Source organism: Muntiacus reevesi, chromosome 12 (genome assembly GCF_963930625.1).
Source record: "Muntiacus reevesi chromosome 12, mMunRee1.1, whole genome shotgun sequence".
Classification (NCBI taxonomy): domain Eukaryota; kingdom Metazoa; phylum Chordata; class Mammalia; order Artiodactyla; family Cervidae; genus Muntiacus; species Muntiacus reevesi.
This window is the reverse complement of record NC_089260.1, coordinates 1,429,974-1,450,972: the sequence shown is the minus strand read 5'-3', so window position 1 is coordinate 1,450,972 and position 20,999 is coordinate 1,429,974. Positions and strand designations below refer to the sequence as shown.

The following is a 20,999-nucleotide window of genomic DNA, read 5'->3' as shown; positions in this document are numbered from 1 at the left end:
CTGGAGCTCAGAAATATGGGCAATTAATTTACAACAAAGGAGACAAGAATATTGTTATTGTTGTTTTTCAGTCACTAAATCATGTCCAATTCTTTGCGACCCCATGGACCGCAGTACATCAGGCTCCTCTGTCTCAACGACCTCCCAGAGTTTGCTCCAACGCATGTCCATGGAGTTGGTGATGCCATCTAACCATGGACTCCTCAGTCACCCCTTCTTCATTTGCCTTCAGTCTTTTCCAGCATCAGGGTCTCTTCCAGTGAGTCTGCTTCACACCAGGTGGCCAGAGAATTAAAGCTTCAGCTTCAGCATCAGTCTTCCAATGAATATTCAGGGTTGATTTCCTTTAGAGTTGACTGGTTTGATCTCCTTGCAGTCCAGGGGACTCTCAAGAGTCTTCCCCAGCACAATTCAAAAACATCAATTCTTCAGTGCTCAGCCTTTTATGGCCCAACTGTTACACACGTACATGACTACTGGAAAAAATCATAGCTTTGACGATATGGACCTTTATCAGCAAAGTGATGTTTCAGCTTTTTAATATGCTGTCTATTGTCATAGCTTTCCTTTCAAGGACCAAGCATCGTTTAATTTCATGGCTGCAGTCACTGTCCACAGTGATTTTGGAGCCTAAGACAAAATCTGTCACTGCTTCCACTTTTTCTCCTTCTATTTGCCATGAATTGATGGGATTGAATGCCGTGATCTAAGTTTTTTTCATGTTGAGTTTTAAACTAGCTTTTTAACTCTCCTCTTTCACTTTCATCAAGAAGCTCTTTAGCTCCTCTTCACTTTCTGCCTTTAGAGTAGTATCATCTGCATATGTGAGGTTGATATTTCTCCTGGCAACATTGATTCCAGCTTGTGATTCATCCAGCCCAGAATTTCACATGATGTACTCTGCATAGAAGGTAAATCAATAGGGTGACAATATACAACCTTGACATACTTCTTTCACAATTTGGAACCAGTCAGTTATTCCATGTCCAGTCCTAACTGTTGCTTCTTGACCCACATACAGGTTTCTCAGAAGACAAGCAAGGTGGTCTGGTACTCCCATCTCTTTAAGAATTTTCCAGTTTATAGTGATCCACACAGTCAAAGGGTTTAACATAGTCAATTAAGCAAAAGTAGATATTTTGCTGAAATTCTCTAGCTTTCTCCATAATCTAACAAAAGTTGGCAGTTTGATCTGTGGTTCCTCTGCCTTTTCTAAACCCAACTTGTACATCTGAGAGTTCTCAGCTCATGTACTGCTTAAGCCTAGCTTGAAGGATTTTGAGGATAACCTTGCTAGAATGTGAAATGAGCACAATTGTACAGTAGTTTTAACATTCTTTGACATTGCCCTTCTTTGGGATTAGATTGAAAACTGACCTTTTCCAGGCCTGTGGCCACTGCTGAGTTTTCCAAATTTGCTACCCTATTGAGTGCAGCAGTTCAACAGCATTATCTTTATGATTTTAAATAGCTCAGCTAGAATGCCATCACCTCCACTAGCTTTGTTCATAAGCCAAGAATATACAATAGGGAAAAGACAGTCTCTTCAATAAATGATGCTAGGAAAACTGTATAGCCACATGCAAAAGAATAAAACTAGACTATTATCTTATACCATCCACAAAATTAATTCAAAATGAATTAAATACTTGACTGTAAGGCCTGAAACCCTAAAAATTCTAGAAGAACACATGGACAGTAAGCTCTTCAATGTGAACTTGGCAGTGATTTTTTTGAATCTGACTCCAAATGCAACAGAAGCAACAATAAACCAGGGGAGCTATCAAACTAAAAAGCTTGAACACAGCAAAAGAAACCATAAAAAAAAAGAAGAAGAAGAAGAAAATATTTGTAAATAATAAGGCATTAATATCCAAAATGTATTTTAAAAAATTCATACAACTCAATAGTCCAAAAGCAAACAACCCAATTAAAAATGGGTAGAGTATCTAAACAGGTATTTTGCCAAAAAACACATACAGATGGCCAACAAGCACATGAGGAAAATGCAAATCAAAACTCCATGAGCCATCACCTCATACCTGTTAGGATGACTATTACCAAAAAGATAAGAAATAACAAGTTTAAGGATATGAAGAAAAGGGAACACATGCACTGTTGGTGGGAATGTAAGTTGATGCAGCCACTGTAGAAAACAGTATGGATGTTCTTTAAAAACTTAAAAATAGGCCTATCATATGATCTAACAATTCCATTTCTGAGTATTTATCCAAAGAAAACAAAACACTAATTCAGAAAGATTCAGGCACCCCCAAGTTCACTGCGGTATTATTTACAGAAGCTAACATACGAAAACAATCTAAGTGCCCATCTATGGATGGAAGGATAAAGATGTGATACACACACACACACACACACAGACACACAGAGACACAGACACACACACACACAGACACAGACACACACACGCACACGCACACACACACAGACACACACACACACACACAGACACAGACACAGACACACAGACGGAAACACTATGCAGCCATAAAAAATGAAATCCTCCCTCTGGCACAATATGAATGAACCTTGAAGGCATTATGTTAAGTGAAATAAGTCAGACAGGGAAAAACAAATACCATGTAATCTCACTTATATGTAGAATTAAAAAAGAACACAAAGCTCACCAATCAGAGAACAGATTGGGGTTGCCAGAGCAGGGAAGTGTGGATGAAATGAGCGAAGGGGGTCACAAGGTACAAACTTCCAGTTATAAAAAAATTAATGTCATGATGATATAATGTACAGCATGGTAACCATAGTTAATAAAACTATATTGCATATTTAATAGTTGCTAACATATTCAACATAAAATTATAACTCTATGGTGACAGATGTTAACTAGACTTACTATGGTGATCGCTTCACAATGAGTACAAATATTAAGTCATTATGCTGCATACTTGAAACTAGTATAATTTATACTGCTAATTGGAATCTCGTTAAAAATATTTTTAAGAAATGTTCCGTTCATTTTCTAAAAGTAAAAAATCTAGACATTCATCTATGCCAGATATTCTGGAAGACAAAGGATACATATAGTATGTATGTCCTGTACACTCCTCTAAATACTTTGTGAAGGAAGTTCTTCTTGGACAATTCCAAAGATCTTTTCTAGATCTTTTTTCTATCCCTAACTGAGGTATATGTATATTTCTTGAAAGTTTAATATTCCTTAGCTTCCTGGATATTAGATTATCAGATTTTCCATTTTCAAACTTATCTTTTTCTGCAGTCCTGACAAGTGAGGGAAATATTCCAAAGCTCCTTTTTCTTTTTTTTCTACACCTTTATTAACTTACAGAACTCAAGGATTTATCTGCCACCTCTCAGTCAAGACTGCCAAGTCTATCCTGAAAACTATCTCATGTTTTAGTCTACCATCTCTACAGAATTCTTTTTTATTTTTAAATTTTATTTATTTTTTTCGCTGTAGGAGGCAGCATGCGGGATCTTAGTTTCTCCACCAAGGATGGAAACTTTGTCTTCTGCATGGGAAGCACAGAGTCTTAACTACTACTGACAGCGAAGTCCCTAGAATTCTCATTTTACGTCTTATTCACACTGAAAGCTCAATATTATCAACCGAAAACCATCAATACACCACAAGCCAGATTATCTTCCTATGTTCACTTTGAAATTACAAGTATCAATTTTTCCCAGTCTTGGGACTGTTCCAACGCCTTAGAACTCATGGAATGACTTTTGTATCAAATTGCTCAATTCTAATGATAAACAGGCCTGCAGACCAGTCTGAATTTTAGTATTTGCCTATCAAAGAACGATTTTTCTGATATCTTCAGGTCTTTAAACGAGCACGTGTAACAAGCCTGTGTGCTAAGCTGTTTCATTCCTGCTGACTCTTTGAGACCCCGTGGACTGCAGCCCATCAGGCTCCTCTGTCCATGGGATTCTCCAGGCAAACACTGGAGTGGGTTGTCATGCCTCCTCCACGGGACCCAGGGATGCAACCAGGGTCTCCCCACTGCAGGCAGATTCTTTACCATCTAAGACACCAAGGAAGTCCCTAACAAGCCTAATACTATATTTTCTGAAACAAAATTTCTCTCGAGATAATAAAAAAATATATAAAAATTAAAAAAAAAAAAAAACCACGCCACACTGAACAATTTCAGGAGTTCTCTGAAATTACTCCTCATTGGAGGAATAGTGAGGAAAAGTAGGAGGAACAGACTGTAGTGAAGCATCCTGCGTCCCCCTTTTAGAATCAGCAGTCCTCCCCTGAAACTCGGCTCCTTCTGGAAACCAGCCCGTAACCCGGTAGAACCAGCCCCGCAGGGGATGACTACGAGTCCCATGATGCAAAGCGAGCCCAGGCCCACATTGGCCGCAGTGCCTCCCGGGAATTGTAGTCTTCTCATCACCTGTCGGTCAAACTAGGGACCGTAGCCTCCATTTCTCAAAAGTTAATTGATAAAAATAAAGCTATGGGAAAGAAGATAAAATTTTGACCACAAAACTAGGTTAGACTCAGGCGTTAAGGACCCCTGAGCCCACAACTCATGCCCCTGAGGCGGGCGACCTCGGTGGACGTCACTTCCGGGAGCGGCGGCGGCCCAGCCCCTCCCTCCGCCTGGCGGGGACCCTGGGCCCGTGGCCCGCACGGAGGCGGGCGGGGAGCAGCTGTTTTCGGGAAGGGAGTCACGTGAGTTCTCTGGGAGCTGTGGCTGGAGATCGAAAGCTGCCGTGAGGCAGGGTCGGAGTTAACCCTCCCGGGGCAGCGCGCCCGAGCAGGCTGAGGTAGGGAGCGGGCTGAGGTGGGGAGCGCGCTGAGGAGGGGAGCGCGCTGAGGTGGGGAGCGGACTGAGGAAGGGAGCGCGCTGAGGTGAGGAAGGCGCTGAGGAAGGTAGGGAGCGCGCTGAGGAGGGGAGCGCGCTGAGGTGGGGAGCGGGCTTTGGAGGGGAGCGCGCTGAGGTGGGGAGCGCGCTGAGGAGGGGAGCGCGCTGAGGTGAGGAAGGCGCTGAGGAAGGTGGGGAGCGCGCTGAGGTAAGTAGGGGGCGCGCTGAGGTAGGTAGGGGGCGAGCTGAGGTGGGGAGCGCGCTGAGGAAGGTGGGGAGCGCGCTGAGGTAGGTAGGGGGCGCGCTGATGTGGGGAGCGCGCGGCGGCTGACACCTGCGCCCAGTGGCAGGCGGGGGCCTCCCCCGGAGGGCCGGGAGTGCTACCGAGCCCGGGCGGCCGCCGACTCTGCCGCGCGCCGGGGCGGAGGCGGAGGCTCGCCGTCCCCCGAGCCGAGGAGCCCTGGCCTGCGCAGACCCGAGGAGCCCGTCCTGGGTAGCCCCGGCTCTGCGCTACCCGCACGCCGCGACCTCTCTGGCTCGCCGTGCTGCTCGGGCTCGGGCCACCTCACCTGCCCGCGGTCCTCCAGAGGACGGAGAGGTTCTCAGAGCAGGTCGAGGCCGCGGCGCGAGCCCCGCCTGGTGTCTCACCGCCGGGCAGCGCTCAGGGCCTCGCGAGCTCGGAGGCTGTCCGGGTGCTCCCGGCCCTGAGGCCGCAGGTGGTCGCGTGGCCAAGGGCGGGGCGACCCCGCCGGCCGTCAGGAGGTTGAGAGTTCAGGCTTTTATTTACTTCTTTGGGAGGAAGCCGTCGGGCGGAACCGAGGAGCGGTGAATCAGCAGCTCGGGTTTGCCGAGTCCCTGATGATGGGGAAGGCTGCCCAGAGCCACGTGCTGGGTTAGAAATGTTGTCTCCGCGGCTTGTCTCTTACCTTACTCGCCGGTAGAGCTGCGTAGACGTAGTTGGATAGGCAGACCCATTATTGTGTGCCATTTCCCGGATCTGTACTTTACTGGTATTTCGTACTTTATTAATAGCTTAGTGGGAAACCTTTTTTCCTGTATTATTGTGAAATTATAAGACAAGATAAACTCCTTTTGAGAACAGAGCTTATGGAGTATGGGTTTTGAACATTTGTTCAGTACCTGCAGTTTATGGTGTAGGAATTAGGGATGGTCTGGAAACTAGAAGAACGTTTAAACTTTTAATCATTTAATCTTGTTCGATATATATATTCATTGCGGTTTATTTGATTAATATAATTTGACCAAGTTTGGTTTTCCCCCAAATCCGTTTGATCCTGGTTTTAATAACCTGTTGCTTTAAAAACTGTTTATTCTTTACCTTACAAGCTGTCTAAGCTTCTGGTGACTGTCATTACTCTGGATAATTTTTTAGTTTCCCTAATTAAATCGGAAGGAAATAAAATAATTTTTCTCCCTTTCTTTCCTTCCCTTTACCCTCCACTGCCTGTACGATATGTAGTAGTGTCAGCATCATAATAAAGAGAATAAAGTTTCAGAACAATCTTTATCACTTTTCCTCTTTTCAACTCCTTTATGTCCATGACTGTCAGGTTACAATGACCCTTACAGCAATCCGGGGAAAAGGATACCATGTAATATTAGGATCAAGAAAAAGGGTGTAGAATACTTCTGCTCTCTTCGTCTTGCAAACAGGAGCTCTTAGAGGTGATATTTTTAGATTAAAGAAAGAAGTTTGGGGTGTATTTTCTTTCTAAATAAAATAATACAGTGTCACAAAATTAAAAGAAATGGATATGAGCATTTTGTTTTCTTTTGGATAATGCTCCTGACCAAAAACTAATCTTTCATGTGTTCCTCTCATTTTTAGAGAGTGAATTCCTAAGAAGAAAATAATGTATTGCTTATTACTTGTTCTCTAATTGTTCGGACTCAGAAGTGTGCAAGTTTGTTACAAACACCAAAAGAAGATGGCAACTCCTTATGTTCCAGTTCCTATGCCCCTAGGGAACTCTGCTTCCAGTTTTGCAACCAACAGAAACCAAAGAAGTTCTTCTTTTGGGAGTATCTCAACAAGCTCAAACTCTTCCAAAAGCCAGTTAGAAGATTCAAATATGGGTAATTTTAAACAGACCAGTGTATCTGACCAAATGGAAAGCACTTCATCTGTCTGTAGTAGTCCCCTCATTAGGACTAAATTTACAGGTGCAGATTCTTCCATTGAGTATTCTGCTAGACCAAGAGAAAGTGAAGAACAAAGTCCTGAAACAGTGAATTTGGAAGATAGACCTTCTACACCTATTATCCTGGGTTATGAGGTGATGGAAGAAAGAGCTAAATTTACTGTGAGTATTGACTTCTGCTATCCATCATTAGATGAAAGATTTATTAACCTGTGTTCTAAACTTGTATTGAATGATGTTAACCTATACTTATAATTTCTTGAATTATAAGTCAATTGGTTTATACCCCTCAAATTGTCATGCTGTTGGTGTACTTTTGCTTTACTTGAATGAATTTTTGCAAACCAGACACAGCTGTGAAGCTAGCACACAAGTCAAGAATAGACCGTTACAACATCCTAAAAGCCTCTGCTCGTGCTGTCAGTCAATACCCACTCTCCTGATGGCCTAGATTAATTTTGCCTTGGTTCTGTACTTCACGTTGGTGGAATTATGAAGTATTTACTCTTGGATATGGTCTCTTCAGCATACATTTGTAAGATTCACCCTTGATCTTGCATGTAATTGTAGGCAGCTCACTTTTATTACTGATGTTACTCCTTTATGTGAATATACTACAGCTTATCTGTTCTACTGCTGAAGGGCATTTTGATCATTTCCGGTTTGGGACTTTTACAGATACTATTGCTGCAAGCCTGTAGTACTTGTCCCTCATTAAACACATGTACTCACTTCTGTTTGATATAAAGTCCTAAGAATAAAGTTTCTGGATCATCTGCCCAGCTTTAGAAGATACTGATGAACAATGTACCAGAGCGGCCGTACTAAGTTATACTCTTTTAAGCAGTGTATGAGAATTCTAGTTATTCCACACCTTCCCAGTTCAGTTCAGTCACTCAGTGATGTCCAACTCTGCGACCCCATGGACCACAGCACGCCAAGCTTCCCTCCATCACCAACTCCTGGAGCTTACTCAAACTGATGTCCATTGAGTTGGTGATGCCATCCAACCATCTCATCCTCTGTCTTCCCCTTCTCCTCCCACCTTGAGAATTCTAGTTATTCCACACCCTCCCAACATGTAGTATTTTTTTTTTTTCATTTTAGCTTTTCTAGTGAGCAGAATGATACATTGTGGTTTTAATTTGCCTTTAAGACTCTTTTTTTTGGCCATTTGAGTATTCTCTTTTCTGAAATGTCTGTTCAAGACTTGTTCATTTTCCTTTTGGGAGGTCTTTTCCACTTTGATTTATAGTTTCCTGTGTATTTTGGACATAAGTCCTTTTTCAGAACATGTGTTGTGACTATCATCTCTCACTCTGTGATTTGCCTGCCTTAGTGGTTCATTCAATAATCAAAGAGTTCTTAGTTTTAATATAGTCCAACACATTAAATTTTTTTTTTACAGTTAGCTCTTTTTCAAATCTGCCTCCTCCCAGGTTACAAGTATGTTGTCCTGTGTTTTCTTCTAAAAGCTTTATTGTTGGACCTTTCAAAGTTAGAGCTATAGACTGTCTGGAATTGATTTTTGTCCATGGTATGAAGAGTCAAGACACATTTTTTTCTTCCTAAAATCAGGTTTTTATTGAAAAGACAACTCTTAGCTCCTTTGCATTTGCTTTGTTGCCTATGTCACAGTCAGGTGACCATAAGTGTACGGGTCTGATTCTGTGTTCCATTTCTCCCTTCTTCACTGGTTCCACCCTGTCTTCATCACTAAGGCCTGATGGTAGCATTGACATCTGGTAGCTAAGTTCTGTAGCTTTGCTGTTCCTCTTCAGGGTTGTCTTGCCCCTTTGCATTGAGATTGTATTAAATCTATCTAGGGAGAACTGACACATTTACAGTACCAAATCTTTGAACCTACGAACCTAAACCATGTCCTTAAGTCTTTATTTAAATAATATTTTAATTAATTTTAAATAATTTTATTTTTAATAAATATTTTATTTTTATAAATATAAATATTTTATAAGTAAAATATTTAATAAATATTTTAAAAATATTTTTAAATATTTTAAATAATTTAAATACTATTTTAATAAATTAATCTATTTTGTCCTCATTATATATTACATATTTCTTTATCCAGTGACCTTGTTAAATCCATTTATAAGCTTGTTCTTTGAAACTGTTCTTTCTCTTGGATTTTCTGGAAGTAATGATTTCATATTTACTTCAACATTTCATGTTGTATAGTTAATGACAGTATGGAAGGATCTTCTAGGATAAAGAATATTGAAATTATGAAGAGGCAATTTTTAGAGTTAAAATATTGTAAGACATGATAGGAATGGCAAATCTGCATGGATCTGACTTTTTTGTGAGTGAGTTTTGGAAATTATAATAAATTGGTGGCTCATTTCTGTACAGTGACCTACCTTCTCAAAAAAATGAGCATTCACTGAGATAATGTGTGTGAAAAGTTTGTATATTAAGTCTTTCAAGACAATACAGAGGAAGAAATAAATGACATATATAAAATCAGTCATATTCACTTATTCATTTATTTAATGTTTTTGGAGTACCTGTTATGTGCCAAGCCCTCTTCCAGGTAATAGTGGTACAGGAGCTCAGCTGAACGTTTGAAAGATAGATAAGCAATTTTATTTTTAATGTTAGTTTGTCACATGGTGATAAGTGCTGTAGAGAAGAATAAAAAAGGGGAAAGAAATAGTTTCCTGAAACCGGAGCTGCAATAAGTGGCACTGCCAGTCATGGCCTCACAGAAAAGATGTAGCACTAAGAGAAAATGACAGGGATGGACTTGGGAGGCCTGGCGTGCTGCAGTCAGCAGGGTCACAAAGAGTCAGACGCGACTGAGCCACTGAACTGAAGAGAAAGTGAACCATGACAATACCCAGGATGATGCGGGGGGAAAGAGGGGGCTTCCCAGACAGGTGGTTTAACTGCCAAGACCCTCGTGGCTGACAGCAGAATAATCAGTGGGGAGAGATGTAGGAACTGAGGTAACAGCAAGGGAGTGTGACCCTCAGATCAAGTAGAGCACAGACGCCTTTATGAGGCCTTTAGAGTTTCCCCATTTTGAGCTGGGAATCTCAAAAAGATTTTAAAAGGGAAAATCAGATGATCTGACTTAAGCTTTTTAAAGGCTCATTCTGGCTGCTGAATTGAGACTAGATTTCGTGGGAGGAAAAGGAAGGCGGGAGGCGGTTAGGTTCTTGTAGTAATCCATGGGAGAAGTGGTGGTGTGCACCAGGTGGGGGAAGAGGGCCTAAGAAATTATCAATTCTGGATATATTTTGAAGAGAGAGCCTTTGGATGTGGGAGATGGAGAAAGCAAAGATGATCCCAACGCTTTTCATCTAAACGATGTGAGAAGTAGAGTTGCCATTTAATAAATGGCAGATTTTGAGAGAAAGACCAGAATTTGTTTTTGCATATGCTAGGTTTAAGACGTTTGTTAGACATCAAGTGGAGATGTCAGTTACGTGTATGTACATATGAGAGTATACACATGTATATGTATTTTATCTCTCTCTCTATATATATGCACATAGATATATATTCAGTGTTCAGTTTAGGGGAGAGGTCTAAGCTAGAGTTACAAGATTGAGGGTCTTAGGTTTGTCAAATAATTTCACCTTGGTATATTTCTTTGAATTGATCTCTTTAACTGAAGAAAGTTTAGGAAAAACTGGCAAGGTCTTATATAGACAGTGTAATGTCTTTGAAAAGTGTTTAAAAACAAAAAGCAACTGGGAGGAGTGGTGAGCAGGTTCCGGAAAGAGTCATGGGTGGACTTCTTTGGTAATGTTTTGTTTCTGTTTCTTCCTCTTGTCACTCAGTACATGGTATGTTTACTTTGCGAAAATCTATTAAGTTGTATACTGAAGTTTTTGTGCTTTTCTGTATGTATTTTATGATCAGTGTATGTGTCTACATTTGTTTAGTTAAAGCAGAGACTACATAAAACAAGAGTACAAAGTAGTATACACTAAGTTTCAAATAAAGAGTAGAGACAATAGCTGCTATTAGAACTTGGAGGAAGCAATGATCAGTACTGTACATAGTTTTCGTTGAAAGTACTACTTAAACAAGTAGATAGGAGAGTTTTCTAGAAAAAATAAAACAAAAATCTATCCTGTGTTTTTCCTAGAGAAAAAAAGGACCACTGTGAAGGGTAGCAGTTAGAAAAGGGCTCATTTTTTAAAACAGAAAAAATAAAGTTAATATGTATCATGTATAGTTGAAGTAATTATCATATGAAGTGACTTTTATCATGCATCAGTTATTCACAGTCAAAAGTATTAAAGTCAATTTATCCCTTTTTGAATTAGTAACTTCTAGAAAGAATATCTACTTTTCATCCCCTGCATGGCTGTTTTACATCAGGACTTTCTGGAGACTTTACAGGGTGTCTGAGTCATCTTCATCCTCACCGTTATGTGTTACAGAGATAGATTATTTACTTTTTACCTGAAAACTAAAGAGTCCATCCTAACCCTTGCTGATTCTCTCCCTTCAAAGCTGAGAAGTCTGTAAGGGAGACGAATCAAATGGGAAGGATGATCAACAATCCCTAACTAATAAATTGTCTCTAGATCATCCAATAGGATTATAATATGAGTCATACTTGTAATTTAAAATTTCCTAATTTTTAGTGTTAAAAAAAGTAAAAAGAAACTGATGAAATTATATTTAGTAATGTATTTTGTTTAATATATTTAAAGTATGATTATTTCAACATGTAGCCATTATATAATCTTTTTAATGAAGTATTTTTACATCTTCTTTCATACTAAGTCTTTGAAATCTGTTCTATATTACCCTCACAGCATGTGTCAAAGTCACGTTTCAAGTATTTTGTGGCCGTTTGCAGCTAGAGTGCAGCTCTAGAGCTACAGTTGAAAGCTATTCCACACCTTAACTTGAAGGAAAAAAGTTACTCTTTTTAAGAGAGTTTCACTCATTCAATAGATAGTTATTGAGTACTTTTTGTGTGTCATGTATTTAGCTTAGCTCAAAACACTGTACCAAAAACTACCAGATGTTTCTCTGAGATTCTGTTATAAATAGTATTTCCTCACAATAAATTCTAAAATTATCCTTAGGAAACATAGAATCTAGCTTTTTCTTAAGTACCTTTTAAAATATTGACTTGCTTCAACCAAATTTTTCTATTCAGTAGCCTAGAAAATTTTACATAATTATAGAAATGTAAACTTTCATCTACTACAGCTATTTTCTACCTTGTATTTAATCCTTGAAGATTAAAACATCTGATTTATTTGAAAACTTTGCTTGGCAGTTATTGATTATTAATTTAACTATAGTTATTTTGATTATTGACTGTGTAAGACAATAGTGGCTATTTTTCATATTAATTTTAGAGTATATTAACATAAAATATTGGAGAAGACAATGGCAACCCGCTCCAGTACTCTTGCCTGGAGAATCCCAGGGATGGGGAAGCCTGGTGGGCTGTCATCTATGGGGTCGCACAGAGTCAGACACAACTGATGCGACTTAACAGCAGCATAAAATACATTTTAGAGGCTGATGAGTTTATTTATTGTTAGTGTGCTTCAGAAAAGCATTTTGCCTTAAATTTGTCAGTCCTGAGAAAAAAATCTTTGCTTTTGGTTCCTACATTTGATTATTTGAACATTTGATGGCCTAAATAATTTCTGAATTTTTAACATAATAATCATTACCATTTGGCTTGTCAAGTAAAAGTTTTAAAATTATTTGGCTTAAATTGTAAAATATTTACAGAAATATATTTTAAAACTCTCTCTCTCTCCATAGGTATATAAAATATTAGTAAAGAAGACCCCAGAAGAAAGCTGGGTAGTCTTTAGAAGATACACTGACTTCTCTAGGCTTAATGATAAAGTAAGTACTTTAATAAATCTAAAACTGACTTTTCAGTTTGGAATTATTATCTGTTCCTGGAGTTCTACTGTTGTTACTTGTTTTTTCTGCTTTGTTAATTATTTGAGTGAAGTCGAATCTTTGCTATTTCCTAACAACTGTTTCATTTAATATTAAGAGTCTGAACTCCCATCTCTACATATAACTTCCTTTTGTTGGAAACAAAAAATTATTTTTAATATTAAAAATGTGAAAACGTTAAAATTGGCAACAGAAATATAATTATTTACATAATCTTATAACTTTGAAAAGATGTATGTGTTTAAGACCCCCAAAATCATAGGATTACAGAAGAATGAAGAAGAAAAATTTAGCATATTATGGTTAGTTTTCTTTGCTGTATTACAAATTATCACAAACTTTGTGGCTTAAAACACACCTCTTCATTATTTAGAGATTTGGACTGCTCAGCTGGGTTTGCTGCTTAGGGTCAAACAGAGTCAAAATCAAAATGTTGACTTGACTGCCCTCTTATCTGGAGGCTCTGGGAAAGAATCAGCTTTCAGTATCATTGTTGTTGGCAGAGCTTGGTTTCTTGTGATTGTGAGACAAGGTCCCTGTTTCCTTGCTGGTTGTTAGCCAAAGGTTGTTCTTGGCCCATAGATACTATTCTTCAGCTCTTGCACATGACCCTTCCATCTTTAAAGTCAGCAAGAGCTGGTCAAGTTTTTCTTGGGCTGGAATATCTCTGACTTTCTCTTTTGTCACCAGCCAGGAAGAAGCTTTACGTTTATAGGGCTAAAGTGATAAGATTAGGCTCACGTAAATAGTTTTCCTGTCTTAAGGTCAACTCAATAGTAACCCTAATTGCATGTACAAAATCATTTTTGCTGTGTAACAAGGAAACACAGAGGCTACACCAGGAGCAAAGGTCATGGAGCCATCTAGAATTCACATGTGTCCACTGCACATGTGAAACAAAGAAGATAACAATAGACCTCAGTACATTAAGTACCCTTAAAAATAAGTAACAAGAAACACCCCAAAATAGAAAATTCAGCAAGTGATATGAACTGTGTAATCCACAGAAGAAATATAAACAACCAATAAATTTGGAAACCATTTACTATCACGAGTACTCCAAGAAAAGAAAATTAAGACACTGTTTACCTGTTGGGCTTTCCTGGTAGCACAGTGGTAAAGAATCTGCCTGCCATTGCAGCAGACATGGGTTCCGGCCCTGGTCTGGGAGGATCCCCTGTGCCATGGAGCAGCTGAACCCGTGCACCACCGCTGCTGGGCCTGTGCTCCACAGCCCGGGAGCCACCGCTGTTGAGGCCACACGCTGCGGCTGCTGAAGGCACTGTGCCCTGGAGCCTGTGCTCCACAACAGGAGAGGTTGCCCCAGCAAGAGGTTCACACCCTGCGGCTGGAGAGAGGCCCCCGCTCTCTGCACCTAGAGGAAAGTCTGCACAACCATGAAGATCCAGCACCACCAATAAACAAATAAAATTACAGTTAAAGAAAAGAAAGGAAAACCATTTTAATTTTCACCTGTCAAGTTGACAGCCTTTAAGTGGTATATCTGTTGTTAGAAACATAAGTCTTCCTAGAGGACATCCTAAAGCTATGTATAATTTGACACAATAATTACATTTCTGGGATTTATCCTATATAGTAAATTATCGATATGGGCAGGATATAGCCCTATGGATATTTCTCATAATATTTTGTGTATTTTTCTCTTTTTTCATTTTTTATTTTGTTTTAAATAGTAAAAATTAGAACCAACCTAAATTTCTAACACTAGGGAATTGATTGAGTAAATTGCACTAAGAATTCAGTAGAGAAACAGCAGCTAAAGTGTTCACAGAGCTGGAGGAAAACCAGGTAGGACAGGTAGGGGTAACTGGTATTTAAGAAACCAAGAGAAAAGGCATTTTTCCAAAAGAAGCAAGCGGTTTACAATGCTTCGGAGAGGCCAAGTACAATGACCTCGGACCACGGGTTACTCCCTATTTTGATAGATGTTGAGTAGAGGAAACTTTATTGGTCCTGCTTCCCCACCTGCCATCTTCCCTCTCACCTTCTTGGACTCTCTGAACTTCTCAAGTTGGTGTGTACTTAGAACGTTTGGTGATGAGAAGTTCCATTTATGAGACTTTGCAACTGCCGGGATGCCAAAAAGCTTCCACCATTCTTAAACCTCAGTTTTAATGAAAAGGTAAAATATAAAATGCTAAATATTTTATCCTTAATTAAGGTATTGTTAAGATGACTTAAGATATTTATATCATATATAAATCTTATTTTCTGTTCCCGAGTTCTTATTTTACATTGTTGATTTAAAAGCCTATAATTCTTTACTTCTGTTCATCTTTTTAAATGGTTAAAATACGCAAGACCAAAGTGATTCATTAAGTTACCACATACTTAAGTGGAATTCTTACCTTTCTTACGAAATTGTTATAATTTTTGTTCATACAAACTCATTTCTAACAGTTTTAGTTCAGAGCTATTTCATCCTTTATGACTTTTGTTCTCCTCAGGACTCAACTATTATTTAGTGTTTGCTTCCTTTTATCTCTTTAGATTCATCTTTACTGCCAAAATATTTCTTGCCTTAGGCAAGCTGGGATTTAGATTGCTCTTAAGCTTTTGAAAAAAGATGTTAATAGAAGTTTAATTTAAGTCTTGTAAGATATATCCTTGATCCTCTAAGTTGGGCACTTAAAATTAATAAGTGTATATGTCAGTCTTCTAGGTACCAGAAAGAGCTCCATTCATCACCTGATTTTACTGGCAAGAATCAAAAATGTGTGTCAGACACCAGCAGCCACACAGTTTAAATGGTAGTTATTATTTTTATAATTGTTAAAGTAAAATCTTAGCATCTTTCATTTTGTAAAACCAGTCATGAAGTTTTTGAGTTCATCACTGTGCTAGGAATTTGATATCATATAGAAACTATACAGATGTGATTCTAACTTTGAGGAGTTTACATTTTCCATTTTTCTATAGTCGTGAGAAAAAAAATAGCCAGTTGTCAATGTGAAAATCATTTTAGTTAAAATAACACTGTTTAGAAAGAGAAATTTTTCTTCCTCTTTTTTAAATTACCTGGGTTATAATCTGGCTTCAACTTCTCTAGGAGTTTTTCAGAACCTCTTCTGAGAAAGTTAGAGGGCAGAGTCATGAGCAAGGTCTGGAACACACCGTCTCTCAGAGTTGAGACATCTGGCAGAGTTGTAGAGCAGACTGGTGATGAATAGTTTGCAGAAATGTGGCCATGAGAGTGAGGTTTTCTTTATTTTCTACTAGAAAACTAACTGTTTTCTACTTCCAGTTTGCAGAAGTAGTTTAAAGTTGAGTAATTCTCTGATGTAAAATGATTATTCTCAATTGGTTCCACCCAGCAGAGCATAGAGAGGGAGCAGAACCATTATCAGCCCACTGTCAAGACAAGCAGAGCTCATGAAAATCTGGGCTAAGCTCAACCAAGCATTCAGTCCTTCCATTAGAAAGAAACTCATGGCAGTCTTCAGCATGTCTGTCTCTTGGGTCACACTGTCATGAACTGTCCCAGACTGACCGACATGAGGCGGTTGTAAAGCTGCCTTTCACTATCCTTCTGGGGTTTTCACTTTTTCCGTTGTCGGGGTTCCTTTCCTTTGTTCATGTCTTCTCTCGGATCACAGGCTCCTCTTGGCAGAACTCACCCTTCGGTGGCTTCTTGAGGAAGGCCGCATGGGAAGCAGTGTCCTTCAGACCCCACACGTCTAAAATGCTCACTCCGTTTCCATGCTTGGTTGTGAGCTGGGTATAGAACTCTAGGTTGGAAAATGTTCTTTCAGAATGTTGAAGACGTTAAGCTGTTTTATCTTTTTTTTTTTTTTTGAGTTATTTATTTATTTATTTATTTTAATTTTTTTTTTTATTTTTCAGTGGGTTTTGTCATACATTGATGTGAATCAGCCATAGAGTTACACAAATTCCCCATCCCGGTCTCCCATCCCACCTCCCTCTCCACCCGATTCCTCTGGATCTTCCCAGCCCAACAGGCCCGAGCACTTGACTCATGCCTCCCACCTGGGCTGGTGGTCTGTTTCACCACAGATAATATACAGAGAAGGGGAGGGTGGGATGTTTCGAAAGCTGTTTTATCTTGTTCTTAGTGTTGTGTATTGCCCTCGAGAAGTCCAGAGCTGTTCCTGCTCCTGATCACTTGTGTGTCACCTGTTTTTTCTTCTTTAGAAGTCTTTTGAATCTTCTCTGTGTAATTAATCTGAAATTTCCAGTGACTTTTTTTTTTTTGGCCACCTTCTAAATTTATTTTTTAATTGAAGGATAATTGCTTTACAGAACTGTGTTGGTTTCTGCCAAACATCAAGATGCATAGCCAATGGGAATTTGCTGTATGGCTCAGGGAACTCAAACTAGGCCTCTAACAGCCTGTAGGGTGGGGTGGGGAGGGAGGTGGGGGTGGGGGGTTCAAGAGGAAGGGGACACACAGTGACTTTCTGTAGGTTCTTTTCTTGTGTTAACTTGGACACTCTGGGAAGTCCATGTCTTTCAGTTCAGAGAAGTGTTTTTGAATTGCTTTATTAATGAATTCCTCCCTTCTATGTTCTGTGTCACCTCTCTTGTAAAACAGACCTTTGGGCTGGTTCTATATGATTCTGGATCTTTTCCTCCCCCTGTTTACTTTTTTTTTTTCTTTCTTTCTTTTTTTTTTTTTTTTTTGCTATTTTGAAGGCAGTTTTCCTTTTCTCTTTCTAAGACCATCTTTTCTCTGCATTTCCTTTCTTTTGGTCATCTTATTCTTATTTCTTAATGTAGTATCTTAATCCATTGACTGCATTAGTGATCGTTTGTATTTTTATTCATACTTTTTCCTCCTTGTGATATTTGCCTTTGTCTTCCACGTTAAGTACTAGTGTGTAGTAATTCTTGGTTGTCTGCTCATGATTAACAGTTGGGTACTAATAGCTGATTGGAATCTCTTGCTTCATGGGAGAGTCTTGTGTTGACTTCAAGATTCACTGTGTAATGGGAAAGGTGGGCTTTTCCTGGAGAACTTCTGATTGCAGGATCTTAAAGTCATTGCTGTTGAGTTGATCAGACTCTCCCGAGGTGTTTTCCAGTCGCCTGCCTCGTGCTGCCAGTTTGCGAGCAGTGTGAGGTCTCTTTAAGTATGAACTTGGAGTAAGTTTTTCTGCACCTCAGGTTTCTTGGCTCTCTTGAGCCAATTGCTGCTCTCCTCAGTGCTTTTTAGTTTCCAGGATGTTGTTTTAAGTTTTTTTCTCTTTACCATAATTTTAGCAGAACTCAGAAAGACAGAATTAGATGAATCTGCTCAGTTCTCCATCTTAATCCCACAGCATGTGTGTCATTTTTTTCAAGGCTTTTTTATAAAAATATCAAATGCCTACTTTGATGTCATTTCACAGGAAATCTATTAATGTTTAATGAAATATAAAAGCTACCATTTATTAGTTATTTCAAGCTAATGTATAGTTCCCAAATTGTACTTTGTTCAAAATAAAGTTATTGAATAAGCACTTATAAACACTTTGTGAAGGCCTAATTATGGAACAACTCACTCTTTTCAGAGGATTATTTTTTAAGGGGGAAAAAAAAAATTTAACCATGCATGTGGACATACGTTACGTTTAAATTTTAAAGCTTAAAATTAATCTTTTAAAAGACTTTATTTCATCCTTAAAGCTTTTATTACTTTCAAACAGTAAACAATCAGACTCCAAGGCCAAAAATATCTATCTACATCTTGAAATCAAATCAGAATTTTCAGTATAGAAATGTTGACAGAATATTTTATATATTTCTTTAGCTTTTTACCCTGTGAATCTTTCTCCTTTGCTAGTCTTTTTTCTTACATTGTAATATTTGTCTTGTATTTAAGTAGAGAAATGTGAATGTATGTGGTTCCATTTCATTTCATCCATTTATTGAGTGTAGATTGTTGACTACTTGTAATGTAGCAGGCATTGTGTTAGGCATTGGGGGTGCAACTGTGTGTAAAATGGTTCTCAGTCTTAGCTGTACTTTGCACTTCCCTAGAGAGCTTTTTAAAATTACAATGCCCAGGCCATATCCCAACCAGTTAAAATCCAAATATGTCAGAGGTAGGACACAGTCATTAATATCAATTAATCATCTTCAGACAAAAGGGAGCTGTTTACAGTGGAGCCCTCTCAGAATATCTGTGAGTTCCTACTCAAAAGTTCCTTGGGTGATTCCAGTGTGCAGCCAACATTTAGAATGACTGGTCTGGTACGAGAATCCAGTTAAATAGACATTACTTAATTTGCCTCATGATAAATGTCATTTAAAAAATAAGTGAAAGATTTGCTAATGTGTGGCATATTGTCTTTTCCAAATATGTCTGCAGCAGCACTCTCAGTCCCAAATGCTCTCCCGGAATCTTGCCACTTAGCATCAAGGGGTAGAATCTTGTTTCCTCTCTGCCTCGAAAATGGGTGTGCTCGTAACTGATGTAATAGAGAACAGTGGAACTGACGCTTTGTGAATGAGGCTCGACCATAAGAAGTATACAGCTTCATCCTAGCTTTCTGTCTTGGGATGCTCCCTCTTTGAAACCCAGTCTCTATGTGGTGAGAAAGTCCACTATACGGGGAGAGGCCCTGTCAGCCTTGTGATTGACAGCCCCAGCTAAGGTCTCAGCCAGCAAACAGCCTATTCCTGTATAAATATGTGGGAGTGAACTTCAGATGCTTCTCAACCTCAAGTGTCCAGCTGAAGTTCTAATTCATTGTGAAACAAATAATCCATCCTCACCCTGCCCTGTAGGAATTGCCAGCCCACAGAGTCCATGGCCTAATAAATGATTGCTCTATACCACTGAATTTTGAGGTACCTTGTTATCCAGTTATGTTAATATAGTCAGTTAATCAGAGTGTATAAAGGGAAATCTCACCCAGCTTAGAAGGTGGAAAAGCCTTCCCTAAGAAAGTAAAATTTAAGCCAAATATGCAAAATGGATTAGAAGCCAAAATGTAAAAGTTAAAACTATGAACATCTAGGAAAAAACATAGAAGAAAATTTTTACAGCCCTGGAGTGAGCAAAGGTTTCTTAGATAGTATCTAAAACAGCATAAACCAGAAAAGGAAAAAACAAAAAAAAGGATGAGTTAGGAAACAGTAAAGATTTTTAAATGTACTCCATTAAGAATAACATGAAAAGTCAAAACACAGTTTGGGAGAATATATTCATCATACATACACCTGACAAAGGCCTTGTATCTAGAATATATAAAGACTATATAAAGAACTAGTATAGACTGGTTCTATACTAGAACTATATATAGACTATATAAACAACTTGTATCTAGACTATATAAAGAACTCTTGACAACCTAATCCAAAGACAAGTACCCAGTTTTTTTGAAAAGCAGAGGGTTCAGAAGACTTGAATAGATCCAAGCACATGAAAAGATACTTATCACCATTTGTCGACAGAGACAGGCAAGTTACAGCCACAGTGAAATACTGCTACACGCTTCGTAGGATGGCCAACATTAAAAAGATGGACAATACCAAGTGTTCGCAGGAACGAGGAGCAACTGCAACTCCTGTGCATACACAGAAATCAAAGTAAAACAGTCAAGCCGTAAAAAGCATATATCTGAATTTAAATTTTATTGTAAGCTTGTTTTGTGAGTAGTTTCATAGAGTCAACAGGTTAGATTTTTTAGAATTCAGGTAATTTAGTTGAACATTGTATTTTCTGTTTTCTTCTTTTTCAGTTAAAAGAGATGTTTCCAGGCTTTCGATTAGCCCTTCCACCAAAACGCTGGTTTAGAGATAATTACAATGCCGACTTTTTAGAAGATAGGCAATTAGGATTACAAGCGTTTCTTCAGAATTTAGTAGCTCACAAGGACATTGCTAACTGGTATGTAACAAATTGAATAAGAGTTACGAATGCATTCCAATAACTGGTTTAAACTAGAGAATAAATCTAGGACCACATTTATTCAAGCACAAAAAATACAAAGTAGGAGTATAATTACTTATCCTCTCTGAAAGCGTAGCTGTGGTTTTCTTGGCTTTTTTCAGTATGGGCTTACTTGGTTTTGGTTTATACTCACACTTACGAAAAGTCCAGCAAAGTTAAAAACTCACTGTGCCATGTAGT

General features: G+C 38.8%; 1 protein-coding gene and 1 long non-coding RNA gene across 6 annotated transcripts in view; one reads left to right on the top strand and one right to left on the bottom strand.

The window, feature by feature from the left end:
• LOC136144660 (uncharacterized) overlaps positions 1-6,654 on the bottom strand; it is a 31,020-nt gene extending 24,366 nt beyond the window's left edge. Inside the window, exon 1 of the long non-coding RNA XR_010658611.1 lies at positions 5,390-6,654. This is a non-coding gene — a long non-coding RNA (uncharacterized lncRNA). The remainder of the gene's footprint in view (positions 1-5,389) is intronic.
• SNX16 (sorting nexin 16) overlaps positions 4,613-20,999 on the top strand; it is a 36,519-nt gene continuing 20,132 nt past the window's right edge. Inside the window, exons 1-5 of one of the 5 annotated variants that reach the window (XM_065902493.1) lie at positions 4,613-4,782; positions 6,670-6,917; positions 7,005-7,144; positions 12,755-12,841; positions 20,608-20,756. In XM_065902493.1, coding sequence (XP_065758565.1) covers positions 6,770-6,917; positions 7,005-7,144; positions 12,755-12,841; positions 20,608-20,756 — 524 coding nt within the window. In that variant the 5' untranslated portion in view covers positions 4,613-4,782; positions 6,670-6,769. Of the gene's footprint in view, positions 4,783-4,951; positions 5,029-5,089; positions 5,109-6,669; positions 7,145-12,754; positions 12,842-20,607; positions 20,757-20,999 lie in introns of those variants that run through there. The other 4 variants (XM_065902489.1, XM_065902490.1, XM_065902491.1 and 1 more) reach the window with 4 other exon arrangements.